The sequence below is a fragment of the Mycteria americana genome, chromosome 1 (assembly GCF_035582795.1).
Source record: "Mycteria americana isolate JAX WOST 10 ecotype Jacksonville Zoo and Gardens chromosome 1, USCA_MyAme_1.0, whole genome shotgun sequence".
Classification (NCBI taxonomy): Eukaryota; Metazoa; Chordata; class Aves; order Ciconiiformes; family Ciconiidae; genus Mycteria; species Mycteria americana.
The window spans coordinates 155,847,973-155,875,917 of NC_134365.1; the positions used below are offsets into that span (position 1 = coordinate 155,847,973).

A 27,945-nucleotide genomic window follows, 5' to 3' on the forward strand; every position below is an offset into this window, starting at 1 on the left:
AAAAGCCTTATCCGGATCTTTCCATGCTTTTACTAATAATTGCAGGTTAGACAGGGGTAACCCATCCATAAGTTCTCTGGGTATTTCCTTACGTAAACCTTCTCTCCAGAGTTGGCTCCTCATCATCCCCGACCCTAGGTTTCTCCCTGGCGTTAGCATTTCTGTTAAATGCTCCTGATTTGGGAGCACTGCCCTTAGGCGGTCCTGGATTTGTATGGCATAGAGCTTCAGGGGGTCAGGGAGGCCCTTTATCAGGGGTTTCATTTGGCTGGGGTCAGCTTTTAGCAACATCGGGGAGGGCTGATGGGGTGTTAAGCACCTGTCATGCATGAGCTGGAGGCAGGTGGCTTTCTGGATGCTCTCGGTAATCTGATCCTGTCCTGGAGTGGGGATGGTCACCGGATCTCCCCATTCCAAGGGGTCTAGCCCTCCAGCCCAGTATGCCTCCCTTTGAGTGAGAGACCAGGGGGCTCGAGTGTTGGGGAGGGTTAGAAACACGCCTGGACCCCAGTATCCCTGCGCCGCCTCCTCAGAAAGTTTAATTCTGTCCTCCCCCGTGAGGGAGACCCTCCACACATATTCTGTCTCCGTTTCCCTAGGGACCCTACTATATTTTTCTTGTAATTTCGCCAATTCAGTTGCACTATAGGGAATTTCTTTCGTTATGATTTCCGGTGTGATATCAGTACCCCCTTCATATTGAAATTCCATTTTAATAAGTGGACGAAGTTACGAAGTTGGGGAGCAGTTCTCTCATCATGTTGACACTTTGCCTGTTCCATTTCCTCCCAGGAGTAGTGGCCAGCTACCCCCCCCCCCCCCCCCCCCCCCCGTCAACTAGCTCGCGTTCCTTAGACAGACCGCAGTGCCCACACTCTCTCTCCAGATCCTCCCTCCGCGCCTCCGCTAGCTCCGACCCCCACTCGCGCTCCCTGACAAAAGCATCACGCAACTGATTCTGCAACCTAGTTGCTGTTGTTTCCGCTTGTACCCGTTTTTTCCACTCAGCTTCTAGCTCTGCTTGCAAGCTTTTAATCAAATCTGGTAACAATTCGCTTGCCTCTCGCTCAGGCTGTTTTACCGTACGCTTATCCTTTTGTGCTGCCATCAGTGCAGCTCCTAAAACACCACAAACTACAGTTTTTTCTTTCCCAGGCCTCGCCTTGTTCTCCTTTGCCAAAACCTTTATTTGCTCTGCAATGGTGGATGGAGATTGCCAGTTCTCCTCTGCCCAATTTCGCCCTTGGGGCGTTGGGCAGGAATTATACGTTTTTAATAACTCTATCAAAGGGGAGCAGTCCAGATCAGGCTGAACCCGGGAAGCCATGATCATCTATCTGCCAGAGGACTTGGACTCAGCCGATTCACGTCCTCCTTTCTCGACTCAGTCGATATCCCCTCCCTGTTCCTCTCACTGATCACGTCGGGGGAATTGCACTTCTGACACCAAATTAATGTCTCGTCCCATCTTGCAACCCACCAAGTGGGACCAGACAGATACAAAACTGGGAGGAGTGGTTGATAAAGCAGGTGATTCACCTGCCATTCAGAGGCTCCAGAAATGTGCTGACAGGAACCTCCTGAAGTTCAGCAAAGTCCGGGACCTGGGGAGGAATAACCCCATGCACCAGTACATGCTGGGGGGTGACTGGCTGCAAAGCAGCTTTGCAGAAAGGGCCCTGGGGTTCCTGGTAGATACCAAGTTGAACGTGAGCTCAGTACTGCTGAGGACACATCTGAAATGCTGGGTCCAGTTATGGTACAAAAAAAGTCACAGACAGGCTGAAGAGAGTCTGGAGAAGGAACCACAAAATAATTAAGGGGTTTGAACATCTGACATATGAGGGGAGGCTGAGAGAGCTGGGACTGTTCATCCTGGAGAAGAAAAGGCTCAGGGCATCTTACCCATGTGGTTATACCTGACCAGGGGAGTAGAGAAGACTGAGCCAGACTTTTCTCTGTGGTGCCCAGGGGAAGGACAAGAGGTAACTGGCAAAACAGTTAATCCCAGTTAAACATAAGGGAAAAAACTTCTTTTGCAGTGAGGTGGGGTGTGTGTTTGCGGGCAGAGGGGATGTTGTGAGACACTGGAAGGGGTTGCCCAGAGGGGCTGTGTAGTCTCCATGCTTGAAAATATTCAAAACGTGACTGGGCAACGCACCAGGCAACCTTCTCTAGTTGACCCTGCTTTGAGCAGGAGGGCTGGACGAGGTGATCTCCAGAGGTCCCTTGCAACCTCAACCATTATATAATCCTGATACAGCACAGAAAGGTATGTCAGTGAGGTTATTTTGTATATCTGCTTGCTTAAAAATATCAGCAGAACCTACCCTGTTCCTGACATATTCTTGGTCTGACCTGTTCAGACTGTTTAATGTTATAGCAATTTCACTGCTCTCTCTTTAGTCCTGTAGTCTGTGAGCTGGGCAACCCAAATTAGATCTTTCGGTGAGCTTCATTGCTCCTCAACTTCTCTTTATACATGTTTCCCTTTGTTTCTGGAGTACGTTCTTCTTGAAGTGTAACAGCCTAAATTCAGTGTTTTGCTCTAGTTGAGACATTACAAATGCTAAGCACAACAGAGTTGCTCTGTCTTGTGGGCTGCGTTCTTGTTCACTAGCTACAATCGTATAAGTACGATGTGTGACCATCCCATGAGTTATGATGTGGCGGTTGAGAGAGGAAAGGCATTCCTCGACTTTTTTTACATGGACATTTGTGTTGCAATCTTGTTCCATCTCTCCCTGTAACTGTGCTTTCACAGCTTTGTGGAATTCTTTTATTTGTTTATTTATTTTAAATATGTGTATGTTTCCAAAAGTTTACATTCAGTTGTGGGAGGGGAAGGAATGGTCAGCAGCAAAAATGCCTTGCAAATATTTTCAACTTTATTTTTCATCATCATGATACAGAAATAATCAGAAAGTTAACTTCTAATCTTAACATTTTTCATGTTTAAGACTATTTTTGTGAGAAGAATTGACAAGTTTGAGAGGGAGGGAAATTGGAGCTTGTCTAGATGCTCCCTCCTTATTCACATCTTCAGGCACTTGATACAAACTATCCTAAACAATAAAGCAGCAGGAAAGTGAACTTTTCTCCTCTTTCTCTACTTTCCTTTAGTTCTTTGGCATGTAACTACAGCTTCAAGTAATAACAAAACTTAAATATTTGTTGCTTTTATTATGACTTATTATTATTATAGTTGACTTCACTTTTAATCCATTTGAGCATATCTACACAGTTCAGTGTGAACAAAGTCTTTGATATTAAATCGTATTTGTCAAATTTGTACCTCCTTTCTTTTCTACGGTGTGGTTTTTTTTTTTTTTTTGAATTGTAGGCTTATAGGAAGCAATAAATTGCTTGTATGTTCTGCATCCTTTTTTAAGGTTTCTTTATTAAAAAAAAAAAAAAAAACCCAACCAAAAACACAGACAAAACATCCACAAAAACCAAACTCAAGCTCAGGGCATTTTTCAAAATTTGCATACCCCAAACCAGGTGATGGGTATAGAATCAAAGTTTTTAAAGGTGTTTCTTCCTTTTGTCCTTCTAGACAATCCTATCAAGCTCCAGGCGTTGGAGATTGCCTACGTCAGCAATTAGGGTCACGTCTCGCATGGACTCTAACTGCAAGCCAGCCTTCTTTACAAAGCACTACCTCAAAAGGCTTTTCAAATGCTGTCTCCCGTGGTGTGCCGAGGTCAAGGCGAGAAGGGGATACAAGTGGTGAGCAAAGATGCATTTGTTAAAGATAACTTTTTACAATTGATATCTGTATCCTCCATTATTTTTTAATGATTTTGAAATACTTTTATAGCATGTTGAATTTTTTGAGGAGTGTTTTGATAGAATGATAGAAGCAAATATGTAAGACTAGTATATTTGGCCACAGTCTCTTTGGCTGGTTGTTAATTTGTTTTTGCAATGATTGGTTTAATAATGTGTTCTGGTCTTCTTGAAAGACTGACTTCATTGCAGTGTTTGTCAGAATCAAGTGGTTGTGGTTTGTGAGTAATGATCACGCTTTTGATGATCAGAAGATGCTACTGCTTTTAGAAAGAAAGAGCTCAATGAATAGAACTTGCTGAACTAGGCTCATCCATTTGCGATTCTGTCTTTTAAAACTTGGAAATGTGCACTGGAATATAGAGCTCTCAACTATTTTTTTTTTTTTTTAAATTAGCACACTGTTTATGGTGGTTGTATTTAGAGCAATTGGCATAAAATATTGTCAATAAAATAAAAAATAGATAAATATTACGAATTTATTTTCTTGATTAAGCAGCTGTAAACTTGAAACTGATGCCTAGAGGATCTATTCTGAATTTACACGAGTGTATCTAAGGAGAAATTGTTTAACAGATGATCTCTGTGGCAATTGTGTAAGTTTCAACCCACTCTACTTTTACTGTAAAAGGGGGAGACTTTTCTGAATAAGAGAGCTAATGGCAGATGTTGTCATCCTACAGTGCTGTTGCTCTCTGGCAAAGAAAGATAAGAGATGTGGTTTTTTATGTTTGGGGTTTTTTTAATAACTCCTATATAAAGAAGCTAAAATATAGTCTGTCTGCCAGCCCCTGCATCTTTATGAGTAACAGTGCACAAAGCAACAGCTTATAGATATACCAGTACAACTCTGGTCTAAGGGCAGCATTTAGCATCTAGTACCTAATTAACAATACTGTTGATGCGCAAGAGGACGCATATGTCTATAAAATACCTGGTATTTATAGACATATGGATGCATATGTCTATAAAAATATATTTATAAATATATATTCTCTTTATATTCATGATAGATTTAATATATATAACTATAGAAAAAATATAAAAATAAATAAAATCTAGCACTGCCTCTTATTTTTGTTGTACTAATTGCTGTAAAGAGCACTACAAACCTGTTTCAGTCAGCCAGTCAGCAGCTGTGACTCTTGATTCTTATGTGGGATGGGTATAAGGACTGACAGTTGTCTTAAATGTAGTCACTGGTTGATGTAGAAATAGAGCTGCATTCAGAATATAAAAGGCTATTGTCAAGAAGATATATTTCTATGAATATGAAATTTTTCTAACTAATTAAAAGGTGGGTTTTTTTCTTCTAAAGTTGGTTGCTGTTAATTGGAGTTTTCTTATTGCTACATGTGCACAGATAGTATAATCAGGAGCATTGTATGGCTGTTATTAATATCTGTTGTATTATTTACCAATTAAAGAAACGTGCACTTGAATCTTCTACCACTTCACTAGGAGTTCCTAAAAGGGGCTAGCTATTCTCGTGCGCATCTTAGTATTATGAGAGGAGTCTGAATTTTAAACAGCATCTGAGGTGATGATTACTTTTGCCAAAATAAGAATATAATTTATTTTTTGTTGGTTTTGTTCTGGGAAAACGGATTGTTGGGGAGGCAAACTGATGAGAGTAAGAGTGCTGTCAAATTTGGGAGAAGCATGTTGTAGCATCTCAATTTCTAGATAGTTGTCATTGAAATGGTTTCATTCTTGATATCTTAAATAAGTTACAAAAGCAGATGGCGCTGTTTCGTTATTATGATGCTTGCCTCAGAACTTGCATTGGTGACTGAAACAGAAAAGATAACAAGTTTAAGAACTGGCTGAAGTGTTGGTTAAAATATAACATGCCCTGTGTCATACAAGCTGACCTGCTCTGAGAGAATCCCAGGTATTGGTAGACGCAGGTAAAGGGAATTCTTGGCTTTCCTGTCAGGTTGTTAATGGAACTTAAAACATTTCTTTACAGGTTATAAACACAGGCTTTCTCTTTTCTTTTTTTTCTAGGCTTCTAAATAGCTTTTTGAAGTTGTAATCAAAACTAATTGTCCCAACAAATCTAAATACTGGTTGTTTGTTTTGTTTTGTTTTGTTTTTTTTTCTTTCTAGGCTCTGTTGAAATAACCGAAGCAAACCTTGTAAGAGATGTTTTGTATGTCTTCCAGGGAATAGATGGCAAAAACATCAAAATGTGCAATTCTGAAAATTGCTATAAAGTGGAGGGAAAGGTATGGTATGGTGACTTGTATTTCATATGTGAGAAGAGAGGTATGTAGGGGAAAAGTAGCCATGAAAAATATGTAAAAAAAAAAAAATTAAAATATTATCACAAGTCTTTACTCCCCCCACGCAGCTTTTTTGCCCCCCCCCCCCCCCTTTTTTTTTTTAGTACAACAGAGTCGTTTCAACAGTACTAATTTAAAATTGATTGGGTAGATTAGGTCCAGAAAAACTATAGCATTTCACAAGATTTCACTCCCTGTTAAGCCAGTACAAAGACTCCTAAGTTATGGCTTAATTTGGGGATTTTTGTCATCATTTTCCCTCTCCAGTCTATAAGAATGAATATAACGCAGATGCAGTCTTTTGATCACATTATTATTGGATTAAATTTAACAGCCTGAGGTGTAGAATGGATGCTAGCCACTTGATGTTATGGGCTTGATTACCATTTACAAGTGATCAGATGGGATTCCAAGAAAGGACTGGTGATAGAACTGAAGAGAGTGCTTTCAACTCCTGTTGTTGATAGAAAATCCAGCTGATGTGAATTTGAAGGAAGGTGTCAAATAGGGGGCAGAGGAACAGGAGAGAAGGCTGAGAGAGAGAAGATCTGGCTTTAAAGTGGTGAGATGTTAAGCATATTTGCAATGTGGAAAAAAACCAAGGGCAAGATTGGGTCAGCTAAGCAAAGAACGAAAAAATGGCGCTAGTTGCTTTAGCAGCTTCTCCTTATTCAGTATTTAGACAGTACTGCATCACAGTTCTGTTTCAGCTTGCTAATTGGCTTTCATGTTCTTGTTCAAATGGAAAGACAGTTCTTCCGATTTTCACTTGTATTAAGAACTTTATACTATGACAGTATGACATAGTCCTAAAATGGTGGGGAATTGGTTTTGGGCCATTTCATGTGCGAAGAGCACGGTAGACTTACCTTAACGTTGATGGTAACTGAACTAATTTCCTTTTCTCCTCCATAATAATAGCAAAAAGTCAAATGTATAATGGTTCTGTAATTGTTTATAACTTTACAATGACATTTGGGGCTGCTTAGTGAAGGAAAAAATGGAAAACTTAAATCCTCTTAAATCAGTTAAATCTTGTTAATAAACAGATTCTTAAGGATGTCATCTTCTGCACCTGTAGATGCTGCAAAGTTTGTAATTCCTCAACACCTGCACTGAGTTAGTTATGTTCCATATATAAGTTAGATTACATATGGCAAAGGAAAGGGAGCATAACAGATTTTTGTAGAGAAATGTGGAGATGACTTAATCAGTGATTGCAAAATTGACACTATGGGTTTCATTAGTTTTATGTGTAGTTTTCATATCAAATAGGCTACTCTGAGGTGAAAAACTGTTTTAGTTTCAACTCCTAATTCTGTTAATACAGGGAGTTTGATTATTCAGATGGCTTGTGGTCAGTAATGCTTTTTCCTGAGAACTTTGTGTCTTCAGTTACTTTTGTGAAGTCAGTTGTCTTCCATTGTTCTTCCTTACTGGCACTTGTACTGAGCTACTGGACCCGGTGAAGATGAAATTATTTGACTGACTAGAGCTGCAGCTGGAGCTTTTTCTGATGAACGAGGAGCAAGATCATACCTCCTCTAGCTGTGTTGAGTGCATGTTAGGCAAAAAAGTAGTCAAAGCATGTAGTTTTCCCTCAGCTGCGCAAAGAAAACGTCATTGTATACAGTCTGTGTTTTTCCAGAAAGAAGCACACTTGCCAAGCTTATTCTTGCCTGAATGTTTTCTAATGTCAATGTTAATATTAGGTCTGTTGGTGACATTCAGCACTGTATAAGCTAGCAGCTTCTGATTTGATCTAAGAGATACAAATGTAATAACACTAAGCCAATTTTGCTTATTCCTCATTTGACTCCAGCAGATGTGTATTGTACTTAACACTTGCCAAGCACTCTGTAGTTGTAGAATTCTAAATAGTTCCTATGTCATCTCTTTGGTTTTAGCTGCAGGTAGAGTTTCTAACGGTATCCAATCATGCTTGTTTGGGCTAGAATTGATCCTACAGAAGTTGTTCAAGAAGTTAAAGCTGTGCCTGTATATCTAAGCAAGAGGGCCAAGGACTGAACTCTGGTCCTACAACCAAGTGCTGCTACCTGGTTCAAGCCCACACTGTTGTGGCTTGGTTCGTGATACCTAGTCTGGCATTGGGTCATTTGTCTTCTATTAAAGATTTGTTTCACATGTAGTAGTAACTAATTATTTCCTCTAGGTTTTTTCATTAGTTTCAGTCATTGACTCCTCTTCTAGAGCTCTAATATTTTCAGTCTTGCTGATTATCAGGATAAGATGAAGTGTGACACTACATCATAAAATTTCAGATTTCTTCCTCTTTTCTGAAGACCTTTTTGTTAGTGCCATAATTGCCTAATGTAAAAAGAGTGTATGAATACCGTTATATTAAGATTTCCAAAACGGAAGGTCACAAAGTTGCCAGTAGTTTGTTGACGCTGCCTTTTCAAGGCTTATGTGTATAAATTTAATGCTAATTACATGGTTGTCTGCTTTTCTGGCACTATCTCTGCGGTAGAATGTAAAATTATTGTTCCCTGAACTGGCTTGTTTTATGAGAAAGAGGGGCTTTTGTGAAGAAACAAGTATTGGCATGATGGTAGATTTGACTTAAAATTGCAAGTTATTGTTTCTGTTAACTTTGTAGGTGAGCTTGTCCAAATCTCTCAGAGATACTACAAGTAGACTTGCAGAGTTGGGATGGCTACATAATAAAATAAGAAAATACACAGACCAGAGGAGTTTGGATCGTGCGTTTGGACTTGTGGGACAGGTAGGTTGGCTAAAAAATTGATTTTGCTACAATATTTTGGTCTTGTTTCCCTTAAACTACTGAGTAAAATGCAGTACTAGAAAGAATCGTAAACTTTGGAGCCTGGATCATTCATCCTTTGATTTACTCCTTTTATGGATTGCCACTTTTGGTATGGGTCATAGTCTGAAGGCAAGGGAAAGATGTTTGCTCTTGCTGGTCATAAGAAGGAGTTGCCCCTGTCATCTGTAACTGGAAAGTCTCATGCATAGATTCCTTTTCCTAATCTCTTTTTTTTTTTTTAAATTCTGGTTTTTTTTTTTTGTTTTTTTTTTTTTAATTGCTCATGCATGTTTAGAAACAAAGACATTGCTTAAATGGGATGGTGGCGTCCCTGAGCTAATTAATCACCAATTCAGTTGCTAGGGTGACCTATGCACGGGACACTCTTGTTGGCTGATGTTGATGTTCATGTGTTAATACTGCACTAACTTACATAAAATGCAAATACCCCATTATCTTCTGCCCTTTCTTTTGAATACAGCATCAAAAGAATGTTAATTTTTGTTTTTATAGGTTTCATCATCATGATTTGTAGTCTACAGTAACTTCACAGCTGCTGTAATACTCAAAACCACATTTACTGCTAAGGCATTCCCGTTTCCTCTCACTTGCTCCCTCTGTAAAACTGGATATTATCCCTTCTGAGTCGACAGAAATGTTATCCTTGCCTCTAGCCATAACATCCTACCTAATCTGCCAAGAAATTGAAGTGCTTCTCCCTTCAATCTAATTTTTCTTAAGAGGTCAGTAGAGACACTGTAGTGCTTCCTACTTTTCTAATGTTTTATTCTGTTCCCTTCTGTCTCTTATTCCTAGTAACCCTTTTAGTTACATATAAATAATTATTTTTCTAGTGATCCAATGCTGATTTCCATGTTTTATATGGTAGTGCTACTGTATATGCATTTTCTTCAGACTCTCCCCCTTATATATGGGTGAAGTTTCTTATTCTTTATCTAGCAGCTTCCTGCTTATGCTTATTTGTACTGTCTCTGGCTTTAATCTTCAAGTTTACAGCAAGGGGAGAACTTTAATTCTTCAGTGAATTTAAATGTGCAATATCTTAGCTATTATATGGAGGTTTTAGATCCTGTGCAGAGGGCTGTGCAGTTAGTTAGCTGAATCTGCATAGCTCTAATGCTGTTAATTTTGCTTGAGGCAAGCACTTATATATATTTCTAGGACATAAGTGTACAAATAAAAACATATATTCTACTCCTGCTGTCAGTATCTGGGCAAAAAGAGTATGTACCATTGCTCTTCATTGCTTTTATAGCTGACAATTTCAGATGCTGCACACTGTGCATTAAGAATTTAGCATTAGAATATATTGTGCATTGTAAAGCATCTCTTGCTTAATGTTTTAAAAGAATGCTTGTGTAAACCCCTGTTTAAACCACATGTAGGATAAGATGTCTGTCACCTCTTTTATATGATTCTGGTGACAGTCTGGTGACTGTACCACGCAAAATTTCAGGTATTGACAATTATTAGGAGTAGAGATATAACAATATACTGCACTTTAACATTATATTCTTCTACCTTTGCTGCTTAATATCTAAGTTATACTTTGTCCTCAGAAAGCAAAAAGAACAATCAGCAGTGAAATATAACTTGCCTTATATTTTGGCATTTTGCCCATTTAGAACCAGTTGAGGTAGTGGGCATTTTAATTTTTTTTTCTCTTGAACAATCATTCTGTTTCCTTCCTGAATTCTCTTTTGCTGTAGACCAAATCAGAATTCTAGGATAATGTCCAGTTTTCCGTAACAGTTTGGGAAACAAAAATCTGTAGTTTGTAATGCAGGAATTGGCACTGGATGTAAGTTTTAACTTCTAAAGCTTCTCTGAAAAGTTGATGGACAGTTAGATCCTAAATCCTTTTGGCTACTAAAGTCAATGACTACTGTTCTCACTTTTTTAGTAGATGTATAGTGCCTTTGAATGTTTTCTTGGAGGCTCTACTCGGCTCTCTGTCTTGGCAAGTGCTACTTCAATAGGTTCAAAAATGTACTGAAGAAGCAAGTGAGAAGAAATGAAAAGTGGGGTTACATGTAAGGGGATTTCTTTTTGCCCTTCAGTATCCTCTGCAATAAAATGAATTTCAAATTTCTTTCCAATTTGTAATGTTGAGTTGAAGAAAGGAACCCTCTTTCCTTATAAAGAATACAATGGCAAGATTAATGATTTTTTTTTTTTCCCCTAGGCTTCTTAGCCTCTTAGCAGAAAGAAGATTTATTTTCTCCTTGTGGTTGTAGTAATGATTTCTCCCTTGTATATACTCTAGTGAATAAATATTTTACTTTAAGCTCTTGGGTTCTTTTTATGTGAGGTTTTCCTTATTTTTTCCAAATTACTTTGACTGTGATGATTTTAAAAGGGGTTGAGGGGAAAATCCTGGGGAATTTCCCATTTTTTTTAAAAAAAATCCATTAAAATAGGTATTAAAATAATTAGCTGAGAATTGGTTAAGAAATCAGTTCTGAAAAATTTCTGTGTGTGCATGGAAGTACTCTTCAAAAAACCAACCAACCAAACAATTTTTAAAACCCCAAAAAGTGCTTAAAGTCCAAAATTTTCAACTCAGTCCAAAATTAATGAAGCATATTTTTAGTTCTGTTTTAGAAAATGTGTTGCAGGAATTTTTTTAGTATGTTTTTTAGGTTAAGAACATTACAAAAACAAAGCAAAATGCCAGGACCCCAAACTGTGAAAAACTATCCATTACTAAACAAGTATTCTTTCAGGAATTGTTTTTAGAATCTACCTTTATTTATTTATTTTTAAACAACCCAAAGTATCTGTGCTTAGAATTGTTTTACAAAGAGGAATCTTTGCTTAGTTCAGACCTGTTAAATTCTGCATGTTTTACAGATTTCTTAGGATGTACTTAGTGTTATTAATTTCTTCCACATCAAGTGAAGAATTGTATACGACTGTCAATTGATAAAAGGCCAAAAATTTAGAGGACTTGATCCAGCAGCACTTACTGGGAGTATTCTTCTATAAGCATTGTGTTTTCTTGTTCATGTCATACAGTCTATACTGTAAATATAATGATGGTTGCCTGACTTCTGTGTTCTGTTGTTAGAGGCATTCCTGAAATTGAAATTCTATTACTTTACTCCATACAGTATTTTACATAATTATTAACGAAAATTTCTTCTGGGTAATGTTATGATTTGCACATCCCTATGGTAATTATTAATGTCTTTATTGAGATGATATATCTATTTGGAGAGTTACACTTGTCATAGTTTAATCTGTTGATAGAATTAAGGCAGCAAGAAACAGAAAATCACTTGACAATGTGTATATATTCTTGCAAAAGGTCTGTGCATCTCTTAGGGAAGCACTTGTATGTTGGCCAGTTTTCTAAGAGTTGGCTTTTGTGCTGAAACTTGTAGCTTGATTCCTTTTAGGAAATTTCTAACTACCGTCACAGTGTGGTGATAGGATAAAAGTTATTCTAGATTAAACCAGAAAGATTTTTCCTGATTTTTTTTTCTTTTTTTCTTTTTTTTTTCTTTTTTCTTTTTTCTTTTTCTTTTTTTCTTTTTTCTTTTTCTCCCCTCTCTCTTATAGAGTTTTTGTGCAGCCTTACATCAGGAACTTAAAGAATACTACCGACTTCTGTCTGTTTTACATTCTCAGGTAAGTTAAGTGGTTCTTATTTAACTTTCTTCTTTTGCTTTGCCTTATCTGAATATCTCCAAAAAGGTCTACCTAGGTGTCCCTTTAGAAAGGGAAGGACGTACAGCTGTTTCTGTTGACAGTGGACACAATTCTCTAACTGGTACATTTCTTACTCTTTGGATGTATGCACCAATGAATATTTTTCTCTTAGAAATTCACTGTTATTTGATGTGTTACATAAGCAAGGAATATAATGTGTATTTCTAAGCCTCTGTCCCTTTTTTGCATCATTTTTGTCAGTTTCATGTTGTGTGATATCTCTATCATTCAAATCCCAAACAGCATGACACATCTTTGAAGGGAGAAAACAAATCTTTCTGTATTTCAAGCAATGCATGGTTCAGCATTGGTAATCGTGTGGTAATTCAGCATGGTAACAACAGTTCCAACGTTTTGTTCTGTTGGGGCAGTTTGTGCATTTTCCTTGTCCCTTCCATTGTATTGAGAGAGTAAGATGTTTCAGTGTTTTATTATTTTTCTGTGACATATAGACTAACTCAGTGCTGATAATCTTGCAGTTTGTCCACAAATATTTATAAGTATGTGCATCTAGATGCTAGCTCTAAAATAAAAATTAGCTTTTTTTTCCTTCTGCTTACTTTTTTTTTTATATGGGACTTTCAAGGAGTTCATTATTTATAATTGAGAAAAATTTATTCTGAGGATTGACCTAAAGTTAAAATGCCATTTAAAATTCCAGTTTAAAAAAATCTGTAGTTTAAGTCATAGTCTTCTGTAAATGTTTTCAAAGCATCTATTCCTTTTGACTCACTTGCAGTTCTTTAACATTCCTGACTTCTGGAATGCCTGTCATACATACTTTTTGCTTATTTTTCCTGGCTACCATCCAGTTACTCTTTGTGATTATTTCCTGCCCTGTTCAAAATATGTTTGCTTTCTTGGTTTGCTGGAGCTTTGATTTATTCTAATTTCTAAAACTTCTTGACCATGAAAATATTTATGACTTCTTTGAAATGCAGCTTCCTCTACCTTTCCTGCTCCACTAAACCTTTCAAAAGAGGAGAGGAGACTGGTGAGAGGGGAAGCCTGTAAGGGAAAATAAAAGGAAAGTTCTGGCATCACTTAATTTTCAAACTGCATTTGCCTTTGTGGTGGGTTGACCCTTGCCAGCAGCCAAACACCCACCCAGCCTCTTGCTCACCCCTGTCTCTTGGGGAATGGGGAGAAAATAGGAGGAAGGCAAAAAGACAAGTCAATCAAGTTAGTGACATTTTAATAAGGAAAGCCAAACCTGTGTGTACAAGCAAAGCAAAGTAAGGAATTCATTTGCTACTTCTCATCAGCAGGCAGATGTCCAGCCACTTCCTGGCAGGCAGAGCCCCAGCCACTTAACACTTGCTTGGGAAGACAAACTCCTTCACCACAAATGTCCTCCCTTCCTCTTCTTTTCCCTGAGCTTTTCTTCCTGAGAAAAGCTTTTTGTCCTCGATATGTTTGGAAGTGGTTTCCAGGATTGGTTGCTCTGTCAGCATCCCAGAGAATGAGGGGACTATCTCTGGTGTGTAGTTCAACGGATCCTCCTTCTTGAAGACAGGAGTGCTTTCTCTCGGTGGTCAGGAACCTCCTCCGATAGCTATGATGTTGCAAAGATAATCGAAAGTGGCTTTGCAGTGACGTTGGCCAGCTCCCTCAGTGCTCGTGGGTGCATCCCATCAGGTCTCATAGACTTAGGTATATCCAGTTTGTTTAATGTTTCCTAACCTGATCCTTCTCTACTCTGAGTAAATCTCCCTTGTTCCACACTTCCCCTCTGATCTCAGGTGACGTCTGGTATTCACAATGGCAAATCTTACAAAAAAAACAAGGCATAGAAGGTATTGACTACCTCAGCCTTTTCCATTTTTCCTGTCACCACTTTCTCAGCACCATTCAGTAGTTGAACCCACATTTTTCCTGGTCTTCCTTTTACTGCTTTTCTTGTTGCTCTTCATGTTCCTTGCCAGATTTCATCTCCAGTGTTAGAGTTTATGAGTGTATTGAGCACATCAATTAAATGCATTCTGGTAGGGAACAGTCAGTAGTGTCTGCAGTGTAAAGTTGTGCTGCGCTAGCAGACTGGAGTTTCTGGGGATGTCTCTCAGCACCTGACTGAAGGGGATCCCAGAGGATTTTCAAGAAGCCCCTAACAAGATTCCTTCCCAAAGGCTGTTAAAGAAAGGAAGGAGACTCAAGAGTGGAGGAGAGATTCTCTTATGACTTGAAGGCTTGGAAGCACAAGGTCACATTGCAGGATGGAGAAGGGTCAGTTGTGTGCACCAAAGATAGGTGCTGGCACTGATTTTAGTTGATGTTGATAAGAAGGTAAGGCAGAGTGAAATCTCCCAATCTGTCAATGAAAGCTTGCTAACATTGGTACTCTGGATGCTCTGTCCATGGCAAGGAGCAGCAGGAAACAGAGTGTGTGAGCAAATAAGTGCTGGGGAGCCCCAGTGTGGGAAGTGCAAGGTTTTTTATCTGGAGGAAAGCTAATCTAATGCATGCTTTCTCAGTGCCAAACTTGGCATCGGCAGGCCCAATTTGGGAAAAACCTTAGTGTCCTCGCAGGTGGTTGTCTGCACTGCTGGACGTGGTGTGCATTTGGGTGCCAGGGAGATGGGCACTGAGAACAAGGTGGCAGGTGTCAGTGTGACACTGGAGCACTGTGTGCAGTCCTGATGGCAGCCTCTCAGACATTGAGGGGGTAGAGACTAAGGAGGAAGAAAGCTAAAATGCTCGAGAGCATGGGACAATTGCTGTGCGGGGAGAGGGGAGATGGGCTGAGTCTCTTGAGGCTGAAGAGGAAAAGGCACAGGGCTGAGGCTTCCAAACTAACAAAGGATAAGCAAAACACAAAGCTGTGGGATTTGGTGAATGGCTACCAGAGGAAAGAAGGCACTCTGTGAAATTAGCGGGAGGTTGGTATAAAACAGAGAAGAGTAGCCAGCTTGCAAAATTTGTTTCCCGAGGATGTCATGGCAAAAGGCGGTACCAACAGGTTGAAAAAGGGATTATACAAATTGAGGGACAGCAGATCTGTAAACTGCTGTTAGAAGGGCTGAGCAAGGATGCATCTTCTGACATCCTGAAGGCTGCAGCTGGGCTGCAGGGAGCCTAAGGGGCACAGACTGCAGAGAGGGGTCAGCTTTGCATGCTTTTCTTGTACAGCACTTCTTTTTGTCATTATTGGAGATAGAGCAGTAGTTCATCTAGCCAGGGTTCTTACAGAGAATGGCATTTCTTATGTTCATAATTGATGGAGCAGAAATTTTTAAGAAAGAAGTCACCATTTTCAAGACTTGTGCTAGGTTATCCCAGAAGTGAGCTTGGTGACTTCTCAATTTTATTTTAAAAAGTCATGGAAAAAAATCTACTTTTTTGAAAGACACTGTCTTTACAAAACTGTACATTTCAGTTGCTTGAAAACATGTAGAAAATTGTGTCTTGGAACTGAGTGCATGCTGCATTCTTGTATTCAGGAGATCATACAGGCTGCCAGCTTAGGAGTTGTTAGCTGTGGTTCTAGTTAGCAGTTCAGGCATAGTAGTACATAACAAGAATCTCATCAAAGGATTCTGTACTGTCTTTCTCTATAACTGTATATTCAGAGCTTCCCCCCAGACATGTTTTTTCCTCTGAAAGAGTCATCCTGAGTGTACTATTCCATAAGCTTTTCAGGTGTTTTCCTTGCCGGACTGTTTTCGCATTGTCAGCCCCTTTAAAAATTCACTTCCATGATGAAGATGTAAGTGTATCATCTCTTCTCTAAAGACAAACAGCAGTTCTTGCTCATATATCTCTCTTATTGTTCCATCTTTTTCCAAGATGAGCTTAAAAACAAACAAACAAACAAAAAACCATGTACCCAGGAACATCCAGAAGCTAATGAATTTAACTGGCTTTAAGGCTGAGCTTAATGTGGATGACACTAGTCTTAAGTTTAACTGATACATTGTATTTGGCAAAAAAATGTACTAGACATGGAAGCACAGAGTGGATTGGTTGTGGCATACAGGAAGAAACAGAGCATCTTTTCTAAGAGTTTATCTGCTTCGATTGCTCAGAGAACTTGCTTCTGTATTCTTAGGTTGTGTTCTTGTCCTGCTTACCCCATCCGTACTTGTATGAGATGTGTATTTGCAAATGCTTTCATTTTCTATGGTGTTGGAAGATTCACGCTAGTCACGTTGTGACAGGTTTTTCTTATCGTAGCTTTTAATGGTTTTGTCAATGGTAGCAATTCCTTAATCTTGCTATATACCTAACTCAAGTTCTGATGGCTTCTGGAGGAAGGCATTGAACAGAATTTGTCCCGTGTTGAACTTAAGTAAGCTGGCTGTGCAGTAATAAAAATTTTACCTCCTACACCCTTCCTTTCCTTTCGATGTTTTTCTTTACTCTTTTCTGAGCACTTCTTTGGCCGGTATTTGCTGTCTTTCAGGATCTCTGCTCTCTTTTCCTTTTGCTCTTCTCTCCTTTTGTGAATCACTATCTATCACCTTGCTTTCTTTACCTTTCTTGGCCTTTGTGCTCTGTCTGTCCTATTACACTTCTACTTGTCTCTGTCCTTTCACCTGCGCTTGATTCTCTGTTTCCACTTGTGTGACTCTCAGGTTTTGGCCCAATGATTTAATGAGAGAACATATAATACTGAGTATTTCAAGTGTATTAGTAAAAAGCTAACTTCAGTACAAAAACTATGAAACATCAGTTCTGCTTCAGTTTTGCCTGTTTTGTTTCTTGATATGTCTTTCTGTTTCTAATTTGATCAGTTGCAATTGGAAGATGATCAGGGCGTGAATTTGGGACTTGAGAGCAGTTTAACGCTTCGCCGTCTTCTAGTCTGGACATATGATCCTAAAATAAGGTTAAAGACCCTTGCAGCACTTGTTGATCACTGTCAAGGTCTGTTTAACATGAATTTAATATTTATGGGAAAGTTATGTAACTTTGAGTGGTTGTGCATGCCAAAGGTGGATATCAATAATATTACTGTTAAGTTTTTTTAGAAAACTTTAAGTGGCTAATCCAGAGGATTCTCTCTCTTTTTAGTTTAAGCAAAAAACTGGTGAATTATAGTGCTGTTTTGATACTTACAGTTTTTCGCCTTTTTTTTTAAAAAAATAGAACATGCTTGAGAAATCCTTCAAATTTTAAGCACACACTTTTCATGCTATTTTCAATTACTCAATTTTAGTCATCTTTCGGAGAATGTTACACTGAAAAAACCCACTGATACACTATGTAATGGTTGGCTTAGTCTCTTCATTATGTATGAGTATTATGCTATTCCTCTATATATGATGGCATATAGGAGTCATTTGCAACTTGTCTGCAGATTCATGTGAAACAACGGGACTTTACAAATCTGCAAATAGTACGTGGCTGTGTTGGCAATCCACAAGAAAATTCTGAGGAGTGGTGTTGGAGTTGACCAAAACTTTGGCTCTTAACTCACCCATAGGCTGTGCTTCTCCATAAGGGTACTTCAGTTTTGCTGTCTTTGAAAACAAATGGAGATTGTGGCCCTTTGGAAAGAGCATCTTAACCAAAAAAGCTTACAACATCTGTTTTACCTTGATTATCGGAATTGGTAACCACTTTGGAAAAGAAAGTGGGCTTTACTTTTAAGACATTCATGAAAATTTTGAATGCTACAGCCTGTGCTGCAAGGAACCTTAAAGTTGTGCAGCATAACAGCAAAACAAGTACTAGTTCTAAATTTTTTTTTTTTTTTTATTTTTTTTTTTTTGACAGCATCTTACCTGTCAATTGCAAGAAAACAGGAGATATTGCTTAAAGGAGCTGGGGTGGTAACTATAACCAAGAAGCAGGAAAGATGTGTTTGTGTGTATGTATGCACACAGAACATCTGAAAGAGTCAAGTACAGGAGAGAAGGAAAACATACTAAAGCTCCTTTAATGCTATTCTGGTGGCAGCAGTGGTGAAGAAAATAAGCATAAAGTCAACCTTTGTTTGTGATCTGATGCCTTGAAATTTGCATTCCTCCAAGCTACCATAAAATAGACAGAATACAGTGTCAGAGAACTGTGCTTAATGCTTCAGTGAGATTAATGAGTCATGCCTTAGAACGTAGGAATTCCCTGTCAACGTTAAAAAATGTACTTTTGCTACATTTTAGAATTGCTCTTCAGCAAGCTTTGGGTGACATATGACTAGCTAAAATCAATGGCTGCTGAATGTAAGTGTGCTGTATATATTTTTCCTTCATACATTTCTGTTCCTCTCCCCTTTGATCTTACAGGGAGAAAAGGTGGTGAACTAGCCTCGGCAGTTCATGCCTATACTAAAACAGGAGATCCCTACATGAGATCTCTGGTTCAGCACATTCTTGGCCTGGTATCCCATCCTGTATTGAATTTCCTTTATCGCTGGATTTATGATGGAGAGCTGGAGGACACATACCATGAGGTAATGTATGCAATACAATAAATATTTTATCTCTGTTCATATGCTTTGTGGGAGTATAATCTGTGGGAAGCTTAGAGGAGAATTTGAAAAGTAGACTGTGATGGAAATGTATAACATATGAGTAAGTAATGTATACAATAGCAACATGAAATGTGACTCTTCATGGATTCAGTCAGTGTGATGTCTGGAGGTTGCAATGGTGCAGTACACTGTCTTCAATGAATCATATCCTGGCTCTGTTTAGTAGAGGCAGAATGGTGGACTAACAATAGATGCTTGCTTCTGGAGAGAGACAAAGTCATCTCTCTTTTCTTGCTTGGTGTAACACTAGTAACGTATGCAGAGTTCTTTGTAACTGTTTAGAATGCAAGCCTTGTATTTGGAATAAAGTTCAGAATATTCTACTCTGGCTACCTACGGTTATCTTCAGCTTCATAAATAACTTTGGTTTGTCAAATTGGGTAGAAGAGGTTTATGGTTCCAGGGTTCTTCTAGAAACTCTACAGAGTTATTTGTGCTGACTTCTGTAACAGCAAGTTCTAGTAACCATCCCTTTTCTTCTTAGAAATATTTTTCTGCCTTTTTAAGCTCTCCCAACCCTTTTTACTGTCTCCAATCAGTACAGTCTTGTTAAAGTGACATTTTTTTGGTTCCAAGAAGCCAAAGAATCATTTTTAAAAATGGATTGAGCACTTCTGAGACACATCTGAGTAACTTTACTTGAGTGTGAAATATGCTGTGTGATTTCTGAAACTGTCCATCTGGGTCAAAATTAAAATGAGTACAAATACCACCGACAGCTGATCTTTAAGGTCAGCATTAGGAGACTTGTGTGAAAGTCTATGAATCTTTATGGCTAGAAGTGTAAAATAGACTTTAGGGGGTTTTTTTTAGCTACTCCTCAGACACGCGAGGCATGGTCTTTTTTGGTTTTTATATCATTCACTAGCTTTCAGCTCTTTGTTTAAAATTTTACATGTGCACTGTAAGATTGTTTTCAATACTGAAAATCGCTGTTGGATGTGGTATACTGAAAGCTACAATTTTCATACCATAGACACAGTTTTTGAACACAGACATTTGGCCATTCTTGGTGGAAATGGTATTTGGAGGCAGTGAAAAACATTCTTGTCCAAAAAATGGGTATCTTGTTTGACAGGATGAGGACAGAATCCATCCACAAGTCACTTTAACAAAACTAATCATGTAGCTTTAGTTTCTTACAAATGTGTCCTGGTTTCAGCTGGGATAGAGTTAATTTTCTTCCTAGTAGCTGGTATAGTGCTGTGTTTTGGATTTTAGTATGAGAATAATATTGATAACACCTGATGTTTTGGCTGTTGCTAAGTGGTGTTTACACTGGTCAAGGACTTTTCAGCTTCCCATGCTCTGCCAGGTGCAGAAGAAGCTGGGAGGGGACACAGCTGGGACAGCTGACCCCAGCTGGCCAAAGGGCTATTCCATACCATATGGCGTCATGCTCAGCATGTAAACTGGGGGGAGTTGGCCAGGGGGCAGCGATCGCTGCTCGGGGACTGCCTGGGCATCGCTGAGCAGTTGCATCACTGTTTGGGTTTTTTGTGGTGGTGTCCCGTCCCCCCCCCCCCGTCCCCCCCCCTTGGGTTTTGTTCATCTCTCTCTTGTTGTTTTCCTTCTCATTACAATTTATTATTATTATTACTATTATTTTGTTCCAATTATTAAACTGTTCTTATCTCAACCTACGAGTTTTCTTACTTTTGATCTTCCGATTCTCTCCCCCATCCCACCGGGGGAGGGGAGGGTGAGCGAGCGGCTGGGTGGTACTTAATTGCTGACTGGCGCTAAAGCACAACAAAATGAAAGTATTCTCTTGCATGGAGTTGAGAGACCTTAGCATTTGATCACCAGTTCAATCACAGGATTTCTTGGTTTTGAGGCTTGGGTTTTTCTTTTTTTCTGCAATTCTGCATCTGTTAAAATAGGAGGGAATCCAAAGAGGCTTGAATAAAAATAGAACCAGTAAAATAAAACCATATTATATGTATATTCTGAACTTTATTTCCTACCCTAACCGTATAACTAATTGTGGGAAAATGCTATATGCTTCTGTATTTCATAGTGGCTGTTTTACAGATAGTACACTTTACCCTGAGGTAGTCAAGGTTTCATAATGTACAGAGGAGATTAAATTATGTGAGCTGTTCTTTAACTTTTTTCTTCAGGGTTCATATTAGTCAACAATTTTACATATCAATTGCCAGGACAACTCTGCGTGTTAGCTATGAAAAAATTTTTTTGCTTTTTTAGTTAAAAGAACAACTCGGAATATTTTTACAGTTTTCTGAATACAGAAATGAAATGCTAGAGGAGAGAGTTTACATTCATCTTTTGTTTTTAATATTTATTTCAATCTACAGTTTTTTGTAGCTTCAGATCCTACAGTTAAAACTGATCGGTTGTGGCATGACAAATACACTTTGAGGAAATCAATGATCCCTTCTTTTATTACAATGGAGCAATCAAAAAAGGTATGAATTCAAAAGTCAATCTTCTGATTATTTGTTTGCCCTATGCTACTGTTTAGATTTCCATTAAGAAAATAGAGACCAACTTGAACAATAAACAGTCGTCTTAAGAATTTTGGAATTGTTTGCTGAGGAAGACTGTAAGACTATTTCTCCATTCCATTCTCTAACTGATAAACTTTGTTTAAGGAGATGTCAAGGGGGGGAAAGAAGTTTGTTTAAAACCTTTTTATGTTAGCACTGAAGTTCTGGATTGCTGTGGTGGGGATTGTGAAGCTAAGAGCACAGAGAGATGACAAAATACCGTGTTGTCCTGGTGGTTGTGGGTGGCTTTCTTGTTTGGTGCTTTTTTTTTTTTTCTTAGATGCAAATCACTTTAAAGAAAAAAAAATCCTTTTTTGTTCAGGTCCTCCTAATAGGAAAATCCATAAACTTCTTGCATCAAGTTTGTCATGATCAAACTCCATCCACAAAGATGATTGCTGTGGCAAAATCTGCAGAGTCTTCAAAAGATGGTAGAGTATCAGTGTTAGTCAGCTTCTTCCCTTTGAACTGAGCCCTGTGTAATATGTGGTTTAGACTGTAAACTGGCATTTTGGATAGTGGGGTGGAAAGGAGTACAAAAGTTCCATCGGCCCTAAAATATAGGTATTTTAATGGGTACTTGTGTTTTACAAAAGATGTATGAAGATGCATATGTGTAATTTTCTTAATTTGATAGGTTTGCTGGATGGTTGTTAATGTACTGGATTTCTGAATGAAACCATTCAGAAACCAGTCTGCCTTCAGCTGACTTTTGTTGAGAGGGCTGGGGTGGGGGCAGAGATATTCTTGAGTGCTGCAGTAAGAGTTTAGTAGTTGTGACTTCTCATCAAATATACTTCATCATACGATTCCATAATAATACTGAATTAATTATGTGATTAAAAAATAATAAATAATCCATTAGTTGTAAATAAGAGAATGAGCAGTAAAACCAGGCAGGACAGAATCCTTTCTATAAATGCGCTCTACCACTATGATATGTCTGAAGAAAATTGAGTATGTGCAAGGTTAGGAAAATTCTTTTTGAAGATTACTTAAAATTTGGGTTGCCAGCTGTTAAACATTAAACCAAAACTTAACTGTCAGAATTGCTTCAGGTTATTTATTTCTATTTAAAAGAGATTTCAGTTTTAATGAATGAGAACTTGTATACCGTTTGCAGTTATTTGGTGGCATATTCTTTGCAACGAAGTTAACATTGTTATGATGAAAGATAGCAAATAATAAACATCTAAAACAAGGAGACTTTATGTGTAAATACTAAGCAAAGAAGGTAAGGTAATGCATAGGATGCTGCTACATCTGGGAGAAAGGGCAACTTGCTTTCTTCTGGTGAAGGTGATATTTTACTACTATAACTTCTTTTTATAACTCATTTAATATACCAAAGGCAGTCTAATAGTTAAGATATAGATCACTGGGATAATTTCTCTGATGCTATTTTGTACATAGTTTCTAGAAGTATAATGATGTCCTACTAGTATACCCAGCCTTTGCCAAGAGAAGAATTATCTAAACATTTGTTTTTCTGTCAAGTTCTTTACTTAGTTTTCTAAGAACATCCTTCTTTGTGCTTTTTGACATATTGTACAATATCTTTTCTGTTATTCCTGTACTCAAATGTGACTTTATTATATATATAACTTTGAAGCTTGGTTTTGTGGGATTATCTTTTTTTTTTTTTGTTTTTTCTCTCCTCCAGATTAACCTTGGGTTAGTTTTTATATTAACTCTTTACAACATGGACTTTTAGCATAAGTACCTCCATGAAAGATGTTCTAATAATAAAATCCCATTCATGTCTGCAATAATATTTCATCTAATAATGTGATTTTGTACCATGTGCAGTGCTTGCCTAGTCAAAGATGTGCTCGAAGTGCAGAGAGGGGTCAGGGTTAAGTGAATAAGGGCATGAAAATGCATTTGAACCATCATCTTGCCAGCTACTCCTGAAAAAGGCAAAAACATTCTTTGGCTACACTACTTTCATCACTTTACACAGCGTTTATGGCCATGCTTTTCCAATATTTTTTTTAATTTGCACTTGTTTCTCTCTCCTTGATTGAATGGAAGATCTGCACGAATACAGGTTCCCGATTACATATGGGATGAGAGCTTCAAAGCAAGTACATTATCTTAAGTGCTGAGAATACCTGTTTCAGACAGAAGTGTAGTTTTAGAAATAGATGTTTTCCACTATATCTGCAGTGGATAGGCATGAGCTTATGGTCTGTAGCCTAAATGCCTCATAGTATTGCACTGCCTTAATTCTGCACAAAACTGCATTTGTATTTAGGGCATTTTACCCATTCAATCCAGAAAGAACATTCTGTGTTAGTGATGTTGGAAATGCATCCTGTCCTCCTTGTTTGTGCCATCTGACAATATCCTGAGAGTCCCTTCAGATAATTACTTATAATAAGACGATGGAAAGCTAGGATGCCAGCCTGAATTCTGGATGCTTTTTCTTGGGTTTCATGGGTTTGGCTGTATTTTTTATTTCTTTAATTTGCTTTGGAACCTTAACTCTCATGTTTCCCTAGTTTCCTTTTGATGCTGAAGTAATCATGATGTAAAAAACTGTCTGAACATGTATTAAAACAGGAAGTCAGAGTCGAACAGTGTAAATGTTGGTCATCTTGCCTGACAGGGAATTGTAGCAGTCACCTGGGGAAGAAGGACAGTAAAAAAAGGCAGATAAAGTGATCCCAACTCCAGTCTCGAGCTGTCCACAGTTTGGGAACTTCTGAACCAGGAATGACATGAGACCACTATGTTCAATAGCAACTCATGGACCTGTCTGTCAGTGTGTTTTGCCTGATCCTTTCTTGACCCATTTCTGGCTTTTCACAGCATCCTGAGATAATTTTGCACAGCTTTAAAAACTTGTGCCTAGGCCTCTTGTTTGTTGATGTAAGCAACCTTTTTAGTAGTTTTGCATGTCAAATGGGGATGATGCATTGGCTCTGCTGGTGTGCATGCATGCAGAGATGGTGCATTACAGCTACACATGTAAACTTGAATTTTCCAGTCTCAGAGACGAAGGGCTGTGGCACTTCCCTCAACACAAGGGGCAGTACTAAGGAGAGAGGAAAGGCTTTATTTCTGCTTCGGATAACAAGAAGTTGAGACTGGTCCATGTGTCCTCAGCCATAGATACTGCCTTACACATGCTCACTCCTACTTGAGTGGCGGCAGGACCAGCATGTGTGACTTGGTAGGCTTGCCATAGGCAAACTAGGCAATTCCCTGCTGCCTGTTGGCTTTGCCTGTGTCTTGAGCCAGTCCTAGGCCCAACCTCTGTGTCCAGTCACTGAAGGTATTAGCTTATAACTCTTTTGGGGTTGGCTTGTTCCCTCTTTTGCTTTGCCCGTTAGGCTCACAGCATCTTGTGGAAGGACACTTGCAGGAACAGATCGTTGGGGTGTTGTAACTTATTATGTTCTGTCTGTAAAACTCCTCTTTTAGCTTTTTTCCTCTTCTGGAAATTCTTCCTTCTTTCTCTAAAGCCAGCAGTGAAGCCATGTGGTAGATCAGATGGCTGGTACCACTACGCATGCAAGCAGCCACACTTGAACCCATCTTTTGAAGACAGCAGTTAAGAGGACAGGATCTGCCGATGGGGAAAAACTAGATGAAAGTCAGAATTGATTGGACGTTCTCAGTGCCCTGTTGCCCTGTACCAGTGAGACAAATGCATTTGCATGAAGTGATATTTTTCCCTTTTTCCCAGCAGTGGGAACACTGCTGTGTGCTTCCTCACCTGAGCAATGCAAGAATTGCTTTGTCAGATCACACCAGATCTCTGCCTTGCCCAAAGTGAGCAGAGACCTTGGTGAGCTGTCTCTCCTGGTTTGCTGTCAGTGACTGGAAAGGGCACTTTGAGGATTCCTTGCTACACGCTGTATTAATTCTTACATCTTCTAAGCTTGATGCGTGTTACTTGACTAAGTAGTATTCTCCTAGTGTAGGGATTTTGAGCACAGCAATGTATTATACAAGTGTCATCTCTTTGACATCTCTGCATATGCTTGCACTTTTGGTGTCTTATGGGGAGCTTCACAGGATGCTGAATGAGAATTTGGAAACCGCAGGGAATGTTACTGAACCAGACATTGTGAGGTTTCCCTCATTAAAGAATGACTTCTTTATTAGAACCACTATTTATTTCTTCAGTTTAAAAGCATTTTATTAATTGAGGCTGAATCTCATCAAAACAATGTGAAACTTGGCTTTAATTTTTCCTGTCTGCAGTACAGGTTGAAACTAATCCTGGAGCAGGCGTTGCAGTGTCTTACACTAATTTGGTACCTGAATCTTCCTTTTTTACCTTTAGAGCAATAGTTGTGTAATTAAAAATTGTTGGAAGTGGGAGTATATCCTTTAATGCTGAGGAAGGTCTGAATCTTACAATAGCTGGCAGTCCAGTATTCGGAGTTTTGCTCCGTGTTGCCTGAAGAGACCACACTTCTTGCTGTCTCGTAACAGCCTTGTTGCAGTCCCTTTCTTAAAAAGCTTGTAGTTGTAGAAAAGAGTGAAATACACTTCCTGCTAAAGGCCAGTGTCCTACTTTCTGCCCCTAAGTTGCCATACATTAATGGTGGAGAGGAGAACATCAGGTTGCTGGCTGTCCCCCAGATAATGCAAGCATATTCCCTCCTCTCTCATTCTGATTTATACGTGGAAATTATTTTTCTGTTGAATGTTCTGACTGATTCTTTGATTTCTTCCCCCCCCACACCCCACAGAAGTGACTTCCGATTTAGATCCCCCCGAACAAAGCTTTTCCCTAACTGAGCTTTTAGATCTCCTTCAAATTATTTGATTCTGTAAATTGCAGTATTTCAGCAAGGTAAAAAAACCTCACTTTCTGCGTAAAAGTGATAAAATAATATGAGTTCTTATTGTAAATTACAAGCTGGGCACAGATTAAAAGTAATAATGTTGAAGTATGGGCTGCTTTAGACTTTCTTTCACTTTGGCTATGCGAAATGTATAACATAGTGGATCAGAATAAATAGCAATTTCTCTGCTTGTATGTTTCAATTCCAAAGCTTGTCTGCCTCAGTTTTGGAAAAATACTAATTTAATTTTAACTCTTTTCTTTTAACTTTTTTTTTAGCTGCTGATTTGTTCACAGATTTGGAAAATGCATTTCAGGAGAAAATTGATGCAGCTTATTTTGAGACCAGCAAATACCTGCTGGATGTTCTCAATAAGAAGTACAATTTACTGGAACACTTGCAGGCCATGAGACGCTACTTACTACTTGGTCAAGGAGACTTTATCAGGCATTTAATGGACTTGCTCAAGTAAGAGAGTAGGAAGGGTAATTACGCTGAATTTCTGATGCTTGCAAATGTGCATGATCAGCACAGAAACTATTGCTTTTAGGAGAAAACCCTTGAAGTGTCTTATTACTTAAAGGTTTAATTGAACAACTTCTAAAATTCTATTTTGGGTTTAATTTCTTTGACCCTGAGGCTTAAACTTTGTTATTCCTTTTTGGTAGGAAGTATATACAACACCATTTCACAATGTCTTGAAAAGTTGCAGTAATATAGATACCTTTGCACGTGACCCTGTGACAGCCTCAAGGATGTTAGCACTTCCCTCGCTCCTGTCAGCAAGTTTAAGCAGAAAAGTTCTGTTGCTCTTGATGCTACTAGTTAGCATTGCTGTGAATGTTAGGCTTCTATGTTTTGGAGGTGTTTGGTCCAAAACATCATGTCAAAACCCCTCAATGCTTTTTTAAAAGTTTAATTGATGCCTCACCAGCCTCTGTTTTAAGCACTCAGATACACCCACAAGTATCAGTTTCAGTTCTTAAAGCGTATTTGCAAGGTTACTGCTTTTACATGCTGGTGCTACTGATGAAACTTAGTCTACCAAAAACGTCCTTTACAAAGTTTTCCTTTGGTCTAGAAGGCAGGCTTTGTAATAGAACTTCCATGAACTTGTTTGTAAATCAAAATCAACATCATGTGGTGGCGATTTGTACATGACCATGCTTTTTAAAGTGAAAATTAGTGTGAAGCAGAATAAGGTGGTTTTGTGGAGTCAGTATTACATTTGAGGCAGAAGTAGTGAGGGGCTTTCTGATACTGATCATGGGGGAGAGGAGTCGTGCAAGGTGCTTGTTACTTGCATGTTGCAACTGTTTGGAAAGTTTAAGTTATAGAGGTTTGTGTGCTTGTGCCAGCACTTCTAAGCCCGTGAGATGGCTATCAGTAAGTCTCTCAAAACTGAAATGAAATTATTGGTTTGATTTGTTAATGATATAATCTGCCTCATTTTAGATATGAATGCAACTCAAATTGCAGAATAGTTATGCTACCAATCCTGATAATTTCAAATTACTGGCATTAAATGAGGATAAAGTTACCCTTCATGCTGATG

The 27,945-nt window shown here is 38.6% G+C and overlaps 1 protein-coding gene across 2 annotated transcripts in view; it reads left to right on the forward strand.

Annotated features, from left to right (window-relative positions):
• The window catches only part of TUBGCP3 (tubulin gamma complex component 3), a 64,054-nt gene that overhangs the window by 25,757 nt on the left and 10,352 nt on the right, over positions 1-27,945 (forward strand). For both annotated transcript variants that reach the window (XM_075525677.1, XM_075525666.1), the window contains exons 6-14: positions 3,560-3,732; positions 5,905-6,023; positions 8,701-8,826; positions 12,454-12,522; positions 17,334-17,466; positions 18,828-18,994; positions 21,394-21,504; positions 21,908-22,016; positions 26,669-26,858. In XM_075525677.1, the coding sequence (XP_075381792.1) occupies positions 3,560-3,732; positions 5,905-6,023; positions 8,701-8,826; positions 12,454-12,522; positions 17,334-17,466; positions 18,828-18,994; positions 21,394-21,504; positions 21,908-22,016; positions 26,669-26,858 (1,197 nt within the window). The remainder of the gene's footprint in view (positions 1-3,559; positions 3,733-5,904; positions 6,024-8,700; positions 8,827-12,453; positions 12,523-17,333; positions 17,467-18,827; positions 18,995-21,393; positions 21,505-21,907; positions 22,017-26,668; positions 26,859-27,945) is intronic.